This window comes from Epinephelus lanceolatus, chromosome 19 (genome assembly GCF_041903045.1).
Source record: "Epinephelus lanceolatus isolate andai-2023 chromosome 19, ASM4190304v1, whole genome shotgun sequence".
Taxonomy (NCBI): domain Eukaryota; kingdom Metazoa; phylum Chordata; class Actinopteri; order Perciformes; family Serranidae; genus Epinephelus; species Epinephelus lanceolatus.
The window spans coordinates 21,587,503-21,604,881 of NC_135752.1; the positions used below are offsets into that span (position 1 = coordinate 21,587,503).

General features: G+C 40.3%; 1 protein-coding gene across 2 annotated transcripts in view; it reads left to right on the forward strand.

Annotated features, from left to right (window-relative positions):
* The first annotated feature begins 702 nt into the window (after positions 1-702).
* Positions 703-17,379, forward strand: part of rai14 (retinoic acid induced 14) — a 49,872-nt gene continuing 33,195 nt past the window's right edge. For both annotated transcript variants that reach the window (XM_033646760.2, XM_033646761.2), the window contains exons 1-2: positions 703-975; positions 2,856-2,937. In XM_033646760.2, the coding sequence (XP_033502651.1) occupies positions 2,902-2,937 (36 nt within the window). In that variant the 5' untranslated portion in view covers positions 703-975; positions 2,856-2,901. The remainder of the gene's footprint in view (positions 976-2,855; positions 2,938-17,379) is intronic.

The window sequence follows — 17,379 nt, forward strand, 5'->3', positions numbered from 1 at the left end:
TACACCTCAGACACGTTCTTACCTGCTTTAGTAAGTTTCATTGCAGAGGTGTTGCGACACAGGCCCGTATCATCAACATGACTTGTTTGACTGGCAGAGTGTCTCAATCTCTCATGGAGATGATAAACACTGATTTCACACAAGACAAGCTGGTTTACACATTATGAGTGGGCTACTGCAGCCTCTGAAAACAGCTGTACTGAGTCTTTATGAAGTCTGAGATGCATTATGGGAAATGTATGATGCAAATTTTTGGAGGTTGAATCACTGGGAGTGGAAGTTAAAATATCCTGGAACCTGTTTCATTACTTTTGATTACACTTATTAAAGCTTGTCTCTTGTAAGTACTTGTTTTGGAGGTGCATAATATGCTGGGATACCTGTTTAAGCAAATACACATCATTAGTCTTAATATAAAATACATTGTGTAGTTATAGTGCAGCTCCATTTACACATAAGTTTGTTGTATGAAAACATGACAGTTGGTCGTTTTTGGGGGGTCATGGGAGTTCAGGGGGTCCAGTCAAAAATCCTGAACATATATACTGTGTTTATTATATTATAATTTATTCTGCTGTGGCTGTGTGAGTGTGGTTTTGTGGAAAACACCCCTCTAACTAGAACATGAATGGGGCACAATAGAGAACAGAAGAGGGCTCGCTCGCCGCGGTCACGAGAGCACAGGGGGAGTGACGTCACTTTCCTAAACCGGGCAACAGCAGTTGAGTGGAGAGTCCCGAGCAGAGAGACACACAGGCAAAGAGTCCGTGAACAACTTTTAATGTATGCGGGCCAGTGTGTCGGGGCGCACTGTTTCCCCCCTCGTTTATGCATCCTCCTGCTCGACTTAGCTCAACCACGGCTCGCTGTTTCCTCACCGGCTCCGTAGCTCGTCCGTTTTTGGCTCAAAAAGCGGTTGTGTGTCAGTTTCTTTTATGTGTCCAGCCCTCTCCTGCGACTCCAGCACAGAACCGGGTAAGTGCGTCCGGTAATTTCATATCATGTTAGCTGTTGTCGGCTGAAATAATGGGTGGTAATTGTCACAAAAGCCTCACAACTAGGTATTTGTAAGTGTCAGTGTTGAGTTAAACGCGTTCAGCTCCTGTTACAAAGAGTCCAGGCTGACTGTTTGTGTATTATGATGCACGGCGCGCGCGTTTGATAGCCTACTTTGTGCTAAACGAGCTGCAGCCGTGTTTGAGCATGTATTCAACTTCCATTGTTTGAGGGGCAGTGTCCAAATACTCAGGTAGCTACTTTCTAAAATGTGAACTCAACTGCTTGTTGGCCGCAATTCGTGCTACAATAGAAACTTTGACAATGGGTTCAGTGGTTAAGTTTGCTGCCCAACAGTGGGACCACAGCTGTGTTTGATTGCTCACTTTCAAATTGGCGTCCAATACCTTTAGAGGTGTTCACAATACATTACCACTTATTGTCGTTTTCAACACATTTGCCATTGATAAGCTGCTGATATATTACAGAAAAATTGCCTTATGGATGCACCCACCTACAGCACACCCCTCTAATACATCAGTATCCACCCACCTAAAGAGTCTTTCAACTTAAAATTACTTTATGTGTGCTCACATTTTTAGATATCCATTTAGGACCTTGTTTGTGCATGTATTCATTCATAACTTCCACTGTTTAAGGGGCAGTTTGCAAATACCCAGATAGCTACTTTATAAAATGTGGTCTGAACTGATTGTTGGTAGCAGGTGATTTAATCCGTGCTCCTATAGAAACTTTGACAATGGGCTCAGTGGTTAAGTTTGCTGCCCAACAGTGAGACCACAGCTGTGCTTGATTGCTCTGCTCATTTTTAAAAAATTAGCTTCGATAACTCTGTGTTCACAATCCACTACCACTTATTAATTGTTGCCATTCATGGGCTGCTGATATCTTACAGAAAAACTGCCAAATGAATGTGTCAGGCAAATGTATGTTAATCTTGTTGGCTTACATGCTGCCAGAGGAGCCCAGACATGGCTGTCCTTGATGCACCCACCTACAGTACACCTCTAATACATCAGTATCCACCCACGTAAAGACTCTTTAAACTTAAAATGACTCCTTCTAACTTGTGCATTGTGTCTTCAAATCCTTATGAGCGCTTACATTTTAAATATTATCCCTTCATTGCAAAGAGGCTCAAATAGCTTACGTGGTTCTCTGTGTTGAAACACAAGCAGACACAGGCAAACCTGGGTATAATGATAATAAAGTCAGACTAATTTCACTGGAATGCTCCCGGTGATACTTTGGGAGTAAATCACTGACGGTCATTTCAGGCACGAAAAACTGGAAATCGCCAGAGGTGGTTAAGGCACAAAAATGCCGTCACCAGACATCCCCCAAGGGCTCTGCGGTGATTTAAAACATCCTTACAGGAAACAATACAAAGCTAGATACTATTTCCAGCAACAGGTTTAAATTAGAATTGCATGTGGTAAAGTCTGTTCCTCAAAGTACCCATTGAATTGAGAGGATTCGTTGAATGTACAAGTGCTTTGGGTTTGTTACAGCTGGAGTACAGAGTGCTGTGATCAAACTCATTATCATCATTACTCATTGTTTTTGTTGCCTACTGTAGTACTAGAAGTCGTGCTGCTGGTGAGGCTTTCATAAACGGCGTATTTTAGTCTTTATAAGGAAAATTAATTAAGGCTGTGGATTGTTCTTACCATAAATTGCTGCTTCTGCACAGCACAGTCTCATACTGACTGCAACCTGGGTGGATAAAGTGTCACCAATCAGGAAGTTTGTCTTATAGAAACACTAAATCACATTTGAAATGGAGGCAAACATCACCGAGGCTGAGTTTAAACATCTGCGCCTTTTTTCCTTCACAGCCTTGACTGAGTGATTGAGTGAGTGACTGCATGGACCAGACTGAACATGAAGAGCCTCAAAGCGAAGTTTAGGAAAACCGATGTAAGTACTGTAGCATGTGTTCATGGCTGTGTGAAGCTTGTGTACATACAACCATGTGTGCACATGTGTATGTCTGCATGGCTGAGTCAGCGTCTGTGTATGCATGGCTTGAGCAGTTGCGGATGATTAATGGTGGAGTTTCTCAGTCCTGGGGTCCCTAGCAGCCCGCTGCTTGTTGATATTTTGCTATTTCAGAAAAAATAAATAAGACTAGAAAAATAACTAAATAGATTTTAATCATGTCTGGGTAATCCATTTAGAGCTTCCTCCAGGCTCTTATAAACAGAAAAAGTATGCCATGCTCAATTTCACATGACGACTTGTCAGCTGTAATTGTAGGTGTCATGAGACTCTAAGGACCTAAAAACAGGGTCATGAGCTTGAGAAACCATGATTTATGGAGTTAGCGATACGACGCAGGCTATTAAACAGACATGTTGAGTCACTGTGAGAGGAGTCTGTGAATGTGATGCAAGTTTTTTTTGAATAATCCTACAAACACCACAAACATCCACAGATACTCTGCACTGCTCCAGATAAGGATTTGATCCCGCTGACTATGAATCAGTCTTTAGGGAGTAATTTCTACGTGCTGGTTCAGTCATTCATTCGGTCACAGTCTGAGATACATTCACAGGAAGTGAGGCGTCTCCACAGCGTCTGACTCATCTGTTGTCACGGTGACCGTAATGACACAGCCAAACGCCAGACAGGAAAAAGCTGGAGGGTTGCTGGATGAATAGGATAAGTTTTAGGGGATGGAGGGAGTGTCAGAAGTAGTTGTCAGAAGTTGGCGACTGGAGAAAAGAATGCCTACCAAATGAGATACATAGTTTATGTAGAGTTTCCATGAGATTAGGAGTGTGTGGCAGGGCAGGAAGGTGAGCTCTGGTTAAATGGCATGTTCTGGTGAGAGACAGACTGTCCTACAGAGGAGGAATTAGGTGGAGTACATCCCTGCTTTTACTCATTTATAGACACAGTACACTACATGGCATGACTAGCGCATGGATTTGTGGAGAGCAAGATCTCTGTTGAGTTAAACGTCTATAAAAGGAGCACAGATACAAATATATGTAAACAGAAAATGGGGAAAAACAACAGTTTAACCTGAGGGTCTGATTTAAATCTTTAACAGCCTGCAATTTTACATGCCTAATATTTGTAAATTATTGCAAATTCAGTCAGCTATGTGGGGGAGTACAATAGTGTCCATTGTTCTCGCAAATTTTGAGTCCAGCATTGGGGAGCAAGGTCACAGTAGTTCCTCCGTAGTGTGTAAAACAGATAGTGGCTGTCTCACCTTTACTGGGTGTTTTCCAGTCAAAACCCGTATCGTTACAGTAAGAGTTGTTCACTGTTTGAGATGGATGCTTTTGGAGTGGAATGCTTGTCCTCACTGAAATAGCCAGTCGTAGGCGGCATGAGAGAAGAAAGGGAAGAGCAGTGGATGTGAATGTTGCTTAGAAACACGACTGAAGCCATTTGCAGTCATGCATGCCTTTGCAGACCTCACACCCACCCACATTGTTGCACTTTGATGGCTTTGATGGCTAATGATTTTTAGGTTTTTCTGTCTTTAATTGTAATGCATCTCTGTTTTTGTACCTGTGCATGGATATGATACTGGAAACAAGTGAACTGTTGGTACACAAACACTTTTGATTGATGCACCAGTTTCCTTGCACGCCACCTGCACACATATTATATAATAAAGTGTCAGTAATGAGGCATTATTATTTTGCCGAAGACAATTACATTATTTAATAACTGATCTGACTACAAAAGCATGTTTATTTCTCTCTTAAAGCACATCTAACCAACTATATTCTAAGTTTGGACTCTTTTTCTCTGGAGCAGTTTTGTGTTTGTGTCTTTTACTTAAAAAAAATCCATTGATATACTTAAAAAAACAAGCAACTTTCAGTACATTTATTTTTTATGCAAAGGGATTCTGGGTAAAGCAGTGCCAGCACTGTAGTGCATTGGTGATTAAAATTAATGGTCATGGTTAAGATATGCAGAGAAATGTTTCACAAGCCAGCATGTTTATCCTCAGAGCCAATAGTCATTCCTTTGCTTTTTATAGAAACCCTGAACACCCGTAATAGAAAGAAAATATCTCCTTGGTGCTATTTTGGGCCGTGTGTGTCAGTGACAGATTTCTCAGGAATGTTCCCCCCAAAATCCAAAACCAGACCCTCATCTTTTTTTTTTCCAACAAAATAACAGAAACATAATGCCTTCATAAATAGCTTTACTATGAAGTAAAGACATTTCCAGATTGTGTGTAATGGAATCTGTGTTTCAGTGTCAAATCTGTACTAACTGCTCCACTTTGGGGATCTACCCCCAGCCCGGAGACGTGAGTGCATCAGGCAGCCAAACCTTTACTCACACACCTCTCCAACATGAGGCCTAAATAAGGTAGAAAGATTGAAAGCGGGACTAAAGGAGAGAATAAGATGTGTTATCACTGTAGTGTGATACAGGCAGCATAAGGGCTAAATGTTAAGCTGCATGATATGACCTGATGATAAACCTTGATTGTGGATAATTCAAATTCATGGATGGTTCACAGTTTCAATAGATTTTTATGCCTCTGCGCCTGCAACAGCTGTAGCCAGAGGTGCTGTGTTTTCAGCTTGTTCATCCATCTGTCTGTACCATTCTGGTAAATGTCTTATCTCAGGAACTCTTGGCATTAACATCCACTTGTACTCAAGGATGAACTGATAGGATTTTTGCGGTCAAAGGTCAAGGTCACTAATGACCTCACATAACATGTTTTTGGCCAGAACTCATGAATTCATATGCTTATAATGACAAAATTCCGTCCAACTGTCGAATAGGATAAATAGGTGACACTTAATTCCAAAAGGACAAAGGTCAACTTGATGTTTTCTGGCCATTATTTAACGCCATAACTCACAGAAGGGGAGACATTTGGTCAAATACTGAACTGTAGACGCTAATCCTGGGTGCTTACCTTGAAACTTTGGTGATTGTATAGATCTTCTGTGCTGCCAGGGTTGAAGGTGTGTGTGAATCATCCACGTTTGCCCAAAAAATGCACTTAGGCTTCTAACTTTTTATTCAATTCCTTCAAAGTCTTCACTATATTACCATATATGAGTCTGGACAGATGTCTGTGTAAATTGCTGTTTCAGAGAAGTTTGCTTAGAGGGCTTTCTGCCATAAAAGAATTTCTTTGTTAAAGTCAGCAAAAAAAATTGTGGTTTGGGTTAAAATGTATACATTTTTTGCCAGAAAGAGCTTTCTCTTCTCTTTATTGAATTTCCCCTCGGGGATTAATAAAGTATATAAAAAAAAAAAAACTTTTCCCATGTACAAGTAAACTGCAGCTTGACTAGTTGACGGAGGCATACAACAGCGAGGCGGTTATTCTAGTTTTGAAACACCACGATATAATTAAAATACATGCATAAAATAGACTGTATTATTTATCAACCATACCTACCATTTAAATTCACACCTCGCATTTGAATATAAAGTTTAAAATCCACTTCACACTTTGCACTTTCCCTCACATATGGGGCTTAAAGGTATAGTGTGTATGGTTTAGTGGCATCTGCCGTTGTGGTTGCATACCTGAAACTTCTCCCATCTGCCAAGTATGTAGGAGAAAAACAGTGATCAACACGAAAACGCCAGTGGTATGTATCTAGAGCCGGTGTTTGCTTTGTCCGATCCGGGCTACTGTAGAACACTATGGCGGACACCTTGGAAAAGGTCCCACCCCATATGTGGATGTAAATGGCTCATTCTAAGGTAGTTTCAGGTGATTGTAAACTAATGAAAACATAGCTTTGAATATTATATACCATTTCTGCCAAGAGATGCCTCTAAATCCTACACACTGGACCTTTAATCCCTCATTTTTCAAGAATTCAGATGGTGGGAGTTTGGTCTGTCAGTCTCACTTTGGTTCTATTTGTTCCATCTATATGTTAATATTTATGACTGTTTGATAGGTTACTGTTATATATCTTCTTTATTGTTGTATGTGAGTAAGCTTTTGTGCCTTATGACCAAGTTAAATGCCTGGCTGCAAACCAATTTCCTCCAGGATAAAAGTGGAAAGTTTATGTATGTGACATAATGGTATGCTGTGTAAAAATCTAACTTTATAGGTACTTAGAGAATATTGAAGGTAAGTTAAATTTATCACCTTGCCCAGCGCTACACTTTATGTCATAAGGTGCTGTATTATTGATTAGGCTGCTGTACCAGCTTGTGTAAGCCACAGAACGAAAGGCGATTATTAGCGACAGGAGTACGTGCAGGTCAGGTTGTGTGAAGATTATCAGTGTGGATTTCTAAGACTATACACACACTCATACAGAGAAAAAGCACCCATTATACTGTCCTGGTGGGGGTAGTTTTTGTACTGGGATAATTGAGGCAGTGGGCTGCAGAGTGCAAACTTCATTGTCAGACTGTCTTTGATATGCATTGAAATGAAACTGGTATTTAAAATAGTGCATGAATAACTTTAACTTCCTTACATTTGTTGCTCTTTGAGAAGCTTAAAATGCATCATCTTTTTTTAGATATGGCATAAACAGATTTTTCTTACCACACTTGAGGTATGCTTGTAATTATTTTTCAATCTTCCTGCATATTTTATTGTCATGTGAAACCATGTCCGGCTTCAGAAATACCATGCAAACTAGCTTAAAACTGTACAGACAGCAGACTCAGCAGAATGTGTCACCAGGTTAAGTAGATCAGCTTTCTCAAATACTGCCCTGTGATTGCACTGTAAGGCTAAGTAGTGTGAAAACTGCGCCTACGCTTAAGGTGCTCATGCATTTCTAACCTTGATATGAAACAGCTTTATTGCTGCACAAAAAAGATTACTAGAGAACTGAATGTGTGATTTTTCTCACAGACTGTACTGTGGAGGTAATAAATGTTTTTTTCTGCACTGGGACCATCATAGCTGTGTTGGTTCCTGGTTTTTTTTTTCCACATTCAACTTGTCCATCAAAATTCTGTGCATGCCAGTACCTAACAGGGAGTCACACCAGTGTTGCTTTATCAGCAGGTGTGTAGTTATGCAAGGTCAAAGTGAATCAGAGGAATTCTTTCAAGTGTGTGTGTATGTGTGTGTGTGTGTGTGTGTGTGTGTGTGTGTGTGTGTGTGTGTGTGTGTGTGTGTGTATGTCTCCATGTATGTGGGTGTTCTGAAATGTTTGAATGTCTGTCTACCAGACTTGGTGTCTACATTTGAGTGTTGTCTCTGTTTGTCTGTGTCTGCCTGAGTGTGTCCCTTGAATATATCATTGATTCGTTTGTGGATCATCTCAGCTAAGCCTATTTTGGCCAAACATTCAGTATAATGAGGGAGGTTCTGTGTGTGTGTGTGTGTGTGTGTGTGTGTGTGTGTGTGTGTGTGTGTGTGTGTGTGTGTGTGTGTGTGTGAGCAGTGTTCAAGACAAGCAGACGCTGTAATCTGGTTTCTGGGAATAGGGCTGGCGATCAGCCACATGGAGACTTAAAGGCATTTTGCTCCAGCCATGTCTGAACAATCAGCTGTCAGAGATGGTTTTGTTGTGACCTTTTGTGATAATGTCAGTAAGAATGTTCATCTTTGTTGTGTTAAGTGTAACTCTTATATATTTAATGTTACATCAGAATACAAGAAGATCTAGCTTGGTTGAGTATTACTAGGGCTGAATGTTAGGCTTGAGCCATAAATATTTTTTTAAACATTTCACTAGGGTATACGGTATAAGATTGTTTTTCTGTTTAAAAAAAAAAAAAAAAAAAAGTAAAAGCTGAGCTACTGTTGATTGAAGTCATTGTAGCATGTGTGTCACTGTCAAAGCTACAATGCTGTGTTTCCAAGCAATTACCCTACCAGATAGAAATGTATGTCCTTCCTGCTGGAGGGCCCAAAGACACTAGTTGCCACGGCAGATACTGACACATCAGTGGGCTAAATGATGTGATGATGTGTTGGATAAAATCATGTGGCTAAAAAACTGCTTTTGAAGTTGGAATAAGTCATCTCAAATAAAAATAAAGTTGTATGTGGCAATACTCCCAGACAGGGGCAGAGGCATTTTTTGCTTTTACTAGTCCTGTAACGTTATCCCCACTACTCACAGTCACCATCTTTCTTAGCTCAACTGCTTGTTCCACCAGTAGATACTGACCTCTGGTGGCTCATTCTGTGTACTACAGTACAATACATCTCTTCAATACAGCATTTCTGTATTAGTTTAGTAGCCTTTTTTAAGATATTGAAAATCATACCTTTCTAAATAATCTGGCATACCATAATACCTTGATACCGCCCAAGCCCTACTGGGTATTGCTTGAAACTTTTCAATACTATTGCAAATAGCATGTCTGAGTTTCAGTACTAAAGCCAAAATGTTTACTTTACTGTACTTTGTGAAATATAAACTTCTCAAATAATCAGGTGTACAAGAACATTACTGGTCTAAAGCTGACAAAATTTTGATTTTGAAAATACAGTTGGTAACTTTTCTGAAAATAACTTTTTGTCATATTTGCTGAAACTGTCACTACGGTCTGAAAAAAAGTACATGAGCCTGTGGAAAAAAATCACGTCCTTCCTCCTCTTCCTACCTTCTGAAAGCATTGGCTTGAATCAGCTGCGACGCATAGAAAACAACCGATCAGATCCGAGGACTTTCTAACGCAGCTATCAGTCACTACTGGTGAACTGCGGTCAAACTGTCAAACTAGGCAGCACTGATCAGACATGAATTGAGATTTTGTAACTGCATTGCCTATTTCTTGTTTTCAGAAGAACATTTTAGTGTACTGTTTAGCTGTAAAATTAGAAAGTTTGTGACTCAGCCGCCATGTGTGAAACAGTCGAGAAACGCGTTAAGCACTGCCCACCAGTCGGAGCAAATTTCTCATTTTACATCTAAACAGTACATTATGATATGCTTCTTACAAAAATTAAGGTAAGTTATAGGCAATGCAGTAAGAAAATGTTGATTCATATTTAATCAGTGCTGCCTGGTTTGACAGTTTGACCACAGATCACGGCCGTGATTGACATGATTGACAGCTGCGTTAGAGACTCCTTGGCCCTGATTGGTTGTTTTTGTTCACATATGACAAGGCCATTAGAAGTGCTACAAGGCAATAGAGTAGGCAGAGGAGTATGATTTTTTTATTTAGTGCTGTGTTAGTGACACTTTCAGCAAATATAAAAAAGGTATTTTTACCGAATGTAACTTATGATCACAAACTGTCTGATCAAAGAATAACTTAAGACCACAGATCTAACAAACTCTTGGCTCAAGCTTTTGGTATTTGGTTGAGAACAACATGTTGAAGTTTGATAACTGGCCCTAAATAGTACCCTGTAATACTGTACATAGACTAAAACAATGCAGCCCATTCTATAACATAGAAAATCAATCTACAAACACAAGTTTTTTTCTTGAAACAACCTTAATTTTAGAAAAACAGTCATGCGTAATTAGTGTGAGGAATCTTAATTAAATCTTGCGGTGTGCGTCGACCTTTGAGACATCATTAACGGCTCCAACCCTGCTGTTTGAGCATAGCTGCTCTAAATTAGTTAATTTGCTTACGCTGTTATCTTACCCTTACCCCCTTACTACCATCCCCCCAAGCACATTACTCACTGGCTGTGCTGTTGTGAGCACACATGCATGCACATACTACACACATACACAGTCTGTGCTGGTTATTATGTGTGTACTCTATTGTTGACAGTGGTTCTAGTATAAAACCCTCACCCAGCCCTTCATACTGTCACACTACTTAAACCTGCTCCCCCAGCTGCTAGACTATAAGCAGGATTACTCGAGGCTTTAACACACACTTTCCCATCCATGTGCATAGACTGGTACCTACAGCATATGCGCAGACACACACACCCTCCCCTTATCAGCCAGTCTCTCTGAGTCTAATTGATGTGTGGATTATACTGTCTCCTCTCACTCCACACAGCTGTTTCATGGCTCCAATTCATCTGAGCTACAAGACATTGCAGACTAGACTGTACATTTACTGTTTGCTGTAATTTTTGGCACTTATTAAAATGTATAGAATCTGAATTTAGCCCTGTAAATACTGGAGGAATGTCGTCCCTCTTATCAGGAGTTATAAAAGTGTCTGCTGTGTTAACTGGAGCGGCACAGCGAGGACGGTCACATGCTGATCATCTGAAGATTTCTAAAAAATGTGCACCTCTTAGTACGTTGACGAAAAAATGTTACACCCTACTTTTTCCATGAGAGTTGAAACATACTGCAGTCACAATATATAAAATCATTATAGAGTTGCAATAATGCAGCAGCCCTTCAATTAGAGAAGCTTTCTTTTAACTGAAGCACAGCCACTTGGCTCTGTTTGATTTGGCCCAGTCGGACTCGGTTTGGCATGGAATGGTTTGTTCTGGCTGGGTGTAGTGAAAGGGTATTAGTGCTGGTAGTGACAGTAAAACCTCAGGGACGGCCCAGCATTAATCTGGCAGAGGAGGCGGAGGAAGGGTGGATGTGCGTGTTTGTCAGTTGTCAGCAGGAGATAGTGAAGCAGTCCAAAGGATAACTACAGTTTGGGCCTGTTTACACTGAATGTTATATTCAAATATACAGTGTATCCAGATTCTGTCTGCATCCAGCATAGTGTCAACATTGAAGTAAAAATACATATGTTGTGAATGCAGAGAAGGTGACATGGGTTCACAGCATTTACCAGTTGGATTAAATCATGATTGTCAGGATGAGCAACCCACCAGCCAGTCACACACGTTATGCTGTGGCTTGGATTTAGAGCTGACATGATGAGTGGATTAATCAGCGAGTCAATCGACATGAAATTAATCTGTAATAATATTTGATAATTGATAGTTTTAGCCTTTTAAGCACCAAGCTCCCACCTTGTCCAATATATTGATTTGTTGCTTTCTCTGTCTGGTTTTGGATTGTTGTTTTGAGAAAACTGAACATATGATGATATGATTTGAAAACGAGGATAGAAATTTTTCACTGTTTTCTGACAACCAAATGACAAATAAGAAACATAGCCAGCAGATTAAATGGTAGTGAAAATAATCATTAGGTGCAGCCATACTCAAGGTTCCCCCGACCCAAGGCATGAACAGAAGTAGAGCTGAAACGATTAGTCAGTTTACTGATTGTTGATTGACAGACTAGTTTGATGACTGATTAATAATTTTAGTCATTTTTCAAGCAGAAATTACAAATATTGACTGGATTCAGCCTCTGGAAAGTGGCAATTTGGTGTGCTTTTCTGTTTAATATTATAAACTGAATGTCTTGGAGTTTTGGACCACTGGTCGGAGACTATAAGATATTTGAAAACATTGTCTTGGGCCTTAAGAAATTGTGTTGAATGTTATATTCTCTAGACCAGACAATTGATTGACAGTAATAACAGTTGGTTACAGTCCTTAACAGAAAAAAAAAACCTGCCCGACTTTTCAAATATCTATTTTCTTTTTTTTTGGTTAAAGATACATGGGGCGCTGGCACTATCCACTATGCTACCAACGCCCCCAAATATCTATTTTCAATTACAAAAAAATGGAAAATTAAACTAATATAATGTTATACAGACTATTATGGTCTCATCAGGTGCACTCAGCCTTTGGCAGTAACCTGTAATCATCTCAGCACAGTGTGACATTACATTATTACTGGTTAAAAATACATGACTCTTAAGCTACTCAACTGCTTCATGGGACATATTCAGAAGTAGAGCAGTCCTTGTTCAGTAGGTCAATCTTGACATGAGGCATAAGCACAAATGTTATTCATGTCTCCTCTACATCTCACTGATTTTCCTAGTGTTGCTTACAGTAGCTTCCTGTATGCAGTACGCTGATGATTAGGCCACATACTGGAATGCTGGCCACGGTTAGTTGTTGATTGCACTAGCCTCTGTGGTCATTATCCTAAAGCTGTATTTTTGACCCCAAGGGCCTCTAAATGAATGTTAAAAAAACACAGTCTTGAACTAGTTTAGATTAATCCAAGGACAGGCCGAGGAAAATGGCTTAGAGTCTGTTTAAACATGGATCCAATTAAAGCAGGAACTGCCCATGGGATCTCTTTATTCCTTATCACCTGTGTACATGGACTACAGATGTATGGCCAGAAAACCTGCTCGTCAGCAAATAAAGCACCGTGCAGGGTAAAAGCAGGTGGGTGTAATCCTTGTGTCTGTGCATGTGTTTGCATGCTCATTTATGTGTGGGTGGGTGTTTGTGTATGGGCTTGGTTGTTGTCTGGTGTGAGTGTGAGGACATGATGCAAGGTGCTTTATGTGTATGTTTGTGTATTTTTGTTTAGGAGGATTAGTTTGTGAAAGTATACTTATCAGTGTGAGTTTAAAGTGTGGCTCTACATGCAGTATAGCATGACTCACTAGGCTATCTTTTGACATGGTTCAGAATTACATGTAGATGAAGTAATGGTGCAAGACATCACTAATCACTGATAATGATGGCGGTACCAGAGAGATAGACAAAAGCAAATAAGGTGGATAAGTGGAGCTGAGATGAAAGGTTGTGGAAAGAGGGAGGAGTTGTAAAGAATAATACAAGAAAGACAAAGATGAAGGAATAATGAGGAGCAAGAATCGGATTAAGGAGGAGAGACTGAAGATGATGGGGAAGAAAGTGAGCAGGAGAGAAACCCTAAATGTGAACGAGAAGGACAGCCTGACTCCCCGCCCGCAGTCGGGTTGAGACTGGTTGTTTAGTTTGGCCCGCGCCGAACAACTGGAACAATATTCATGCGAGGAGATGGATGGAGGGAGGGTTAGACTCAGTTCACCTGAATCAACTCTGAGAACTTTGCCTCATGAAGGACTTTTGGCATTGCACCGCTTGATTTGCAGTGTACTTCCGAGAGGTGTTATTGCTCACAAACGTGTTTTGAGTTCTGCCTAATGATTTAAGTGATGTCAGTGACGGACAGTTTTATGGCTACAGCTTTAAAGTAGACTCGCCAGATAAACACTGTTTCTTGTTTCAGACATTTCTGCCCCAAAATTTGTCCTTGGAGTTCAACAGAATGATAAATGAGACTGTGTAACTTGTATATTTTTTGTTTGACTCTACTCTGACTCTTTGTACACTAACGTCTTGTGCATGAACCCTATCCTGACCGAAGTAAGGGATACAGTATATTTTTGCCCTACTCCACTGACTTTATGAACAACCCTCAAGCGTAATGAGGCTGGTTGCTTTCCAAGTCCAGCAGTGTTTATTTATAGGGCAGGAAAGGCTATTTGTGTAAGGAGGAAGTGTTGTACGAGGGTTATTTTTTACTGGCGGTTTTCTCGCATCTATAAATGTCTCATGCTGGAGTTCTGCATCAATCTTTCAGCTTTAAAATAAGTACATTTGATGAAGATAGTTGTGTAATTAATTGTATGTAAAGAGTTTTAGCTGTAAGATCATGTACATGTAGTAGGCTTTTTTTTTTTTGTGCCAGCCATAAACTATTTAGATAAATGGATAGCCACCATGACGTACCCCATTTTTTGTGGACTGCCATTTTGAAGTTTTAAGTTTGGCATTTTGGCTGTCAAAATCTTGGATTTCTGGAGCCAGATGTGAACACCTTTGGATGAGAGGGTGGAGCAGTGGAGGAACAAGGGGTGGATCTGGCTCAGAGCCTGAGGACACTACTTGCAGACAGCCTGTCACTCAGAGCGGCCACTCCCTTAATTATGATTCGATTTAAGCCTTGATAAAATGTAATCACATGAGTAATTAAAAACCTGTACAATTGTCAATATGGAGCCAGCCTCAAGTCGCCGTTTGAGGAACTGCAGTTTTTAGCACTTGCGGGTTGGCTCCATTTTTCAGCCCTGGTGGTTGCTGCTTGGTGGCAGCCTGTGATGCAATTAGCAAAACACAGCATATACTTTCGATTGTCGCAATTCAGCTACTAGAATCATGGTGGCCTCACAGTATTCCTGTAACTGCACAAGATGTTTATGAGAGAAATACAAGAAAAGCAGTAAAATAAGAGGTAACGCCAGCAGTCAGAGGGAAATGACCACTAATGGGTTTTTTAATCTTTGACAGTGAAGTGAAGTGAAGAGAGGGTAAGGGGGGGGCTGATGGATGACTTGATGACAAGTTTGTTTTCCTCTCTGTTTAGTCTTAATGTACATACCCTGTCATCAGTGGAAGGACTGAGAAATTGAGTGTGACTTTTAAAACAATAAGAAGATCATAAATACAATGGTATTTATATGCAGTTTTACCACGTTAGGACAGTATAGTCTTGTTCTTTGAAATAGTGTGAAGCATAAACATAGTGCTTATTTGTCATAGTGCTCCCATCTGAGAGTCTCCGCTACGCTGAATTTAGCATTTACTCTGAGTATTAACAAACACAAATGGCGGACCAAGAAGAACCAAAATGATGTGCATTCATAACATTTCGTTTTTTGCATTTGGCATCCACGTCTTACGAATTACAACAAACCACATAATGGCAGACCTATCATCTAAGATAAATTTATACCGTAACTGCTACTTGATTCCTGTGAATCAATACACTGATTTATCATCAGTGTATGTTGGGCACCGATATTCTCCTTGGCAGTCTCAGATGTTGGCAAAATTGGTGCACAGAAACGCTCTTGGCAGACGTTGAGTGTTGATAGGGGTGCCATTCAACTTGGCCATCACTGGCGTCTCTAAAGGGGAACTCCACTGATTTTACACATCAAAGTCTGTTTACAAATCTAATGGAGTACTACTTTATTTGTAAAAAAAAAAAAAAAAAAAAAGTCCTATTAATGAACATTAGCCACGACTAAACTGTTGGTTTTTGGGTTGCACTGTGAGTAAAGTTGGCGTCGGGCTTTGACAAAGAAGAATAAATAAATGACTAAAAATATCATAGATTCTGCCACAGAATTCAATCCTTTTTTCCCCAAACTTTCCACCACGAGTGCAACAATTTACAGACAAGGTACCAACGTTTACTAGTTTTGCGGGAAAGAGAGTGGTTCAAGTAAATTTGCAGTTAATCTAAACCAAAGTTGCCAAATGAGAAAAATGTTCTCATGATGTAAACTTATTTCATTATCTAAACGTGCGGTCCAGATTGGGCAGTGTTGTGAAATACACGTCTGCATCTCTCATAATGAGAGCAACCATCTGGTCTTTGTTTAACAGTTCTGTCTACTAACTCTCTGATTCTGGGTTTGAGTTTCAGAGTCTAGTAAACTATTGTGTGTGTGTGTGTGTGTGTGTGTGATTGTACTACAGAGGGCAGTAAGCGGTTTCAGCTGTGGCCCGAGAGAAAGGATGTATTGTTTGAGGACATTTGAGCATCTGCGTTGTTGTAGATAAGGGGTTTGAAGTTAACAGCCACCTCTGATCAAAGGGCAGAGATATTGTAGATGTGTCACTATGTCTTTCCTTCACTGTTTCTTTTTCTTTTTGTTCAGTGCATTGTTCGCTTTTCCATCCTCTCCTCTGCTTCCTGTCTGTGCTGCCCTCCTCTGTCTCTTAGCCACTCTCCCAAACAAAGAATATTCTTGTAACCTGCATAGATGTAATTCCCCCCTGGAGTTAAGTCTGTGTTGCTTGTGTGTGTTACCTCCCGTCTAACCTACTTTCCTCTCTGTATTTATTTAGCTCTGCATGTAATCCCACAGTCAACATAATTCTCATTTGCACAAATCTGGTTTAGCGTGTGAATTGGAGCAGTGGATGGTGTTTTGTGTTCATTTTCAGAAAAGGTTGATACAGTTGTATCTGTATTTTCATCCTAATGATCTTGTCTGGCTTGGGTTGTTTTTTTCCTCTTCCACTTTCCATATTTCCTCTCCATGATTTAGCCTTTAAGTTTTTTTTTTAATTTTTTATATCAACCACAGACAACGTCCGGAGAATCAGGTGTGGGCATTGTCTGGGGTTTCTCTTTCACACATGTAGCACATAACAGGAGATTGTCTGTGTCAGAGATTTCTCACCCACTGGAAAAACTCTGATATAGTTGAGGGGTGGTGCCTGGTTAGAGCATGGAGGAGGCAGGACCTGACGTGGATTACACTGTAGTAATGTAGCCAGTTCGTAATTTGGTCATGAAAAGAAAAGTCTCCTGCCATTCCTTTTAACTTATTTGACAATTTCGGCTTCAGTCCTTATGGGCAGATGTTCCTGAATCTCTTCAGTTTGTGTTAATGATCCTTCTTCCTCACTCTGGGATGTTTGTTTTTCCAGGTTTGCACAAACCCCATGGTAAAAACATCATCAACAAACCAACTCCCTTGCTGTTAATTCCTCAACAATTACCAGCTCTATTCACAGAGGGACTTAATCAGACATTATGCAGACTTTGTACTGAGGAGCTGGCAGGATAAAGTCTGTTTAATGTCCCGTCCAACTGATTCAGGCATTTG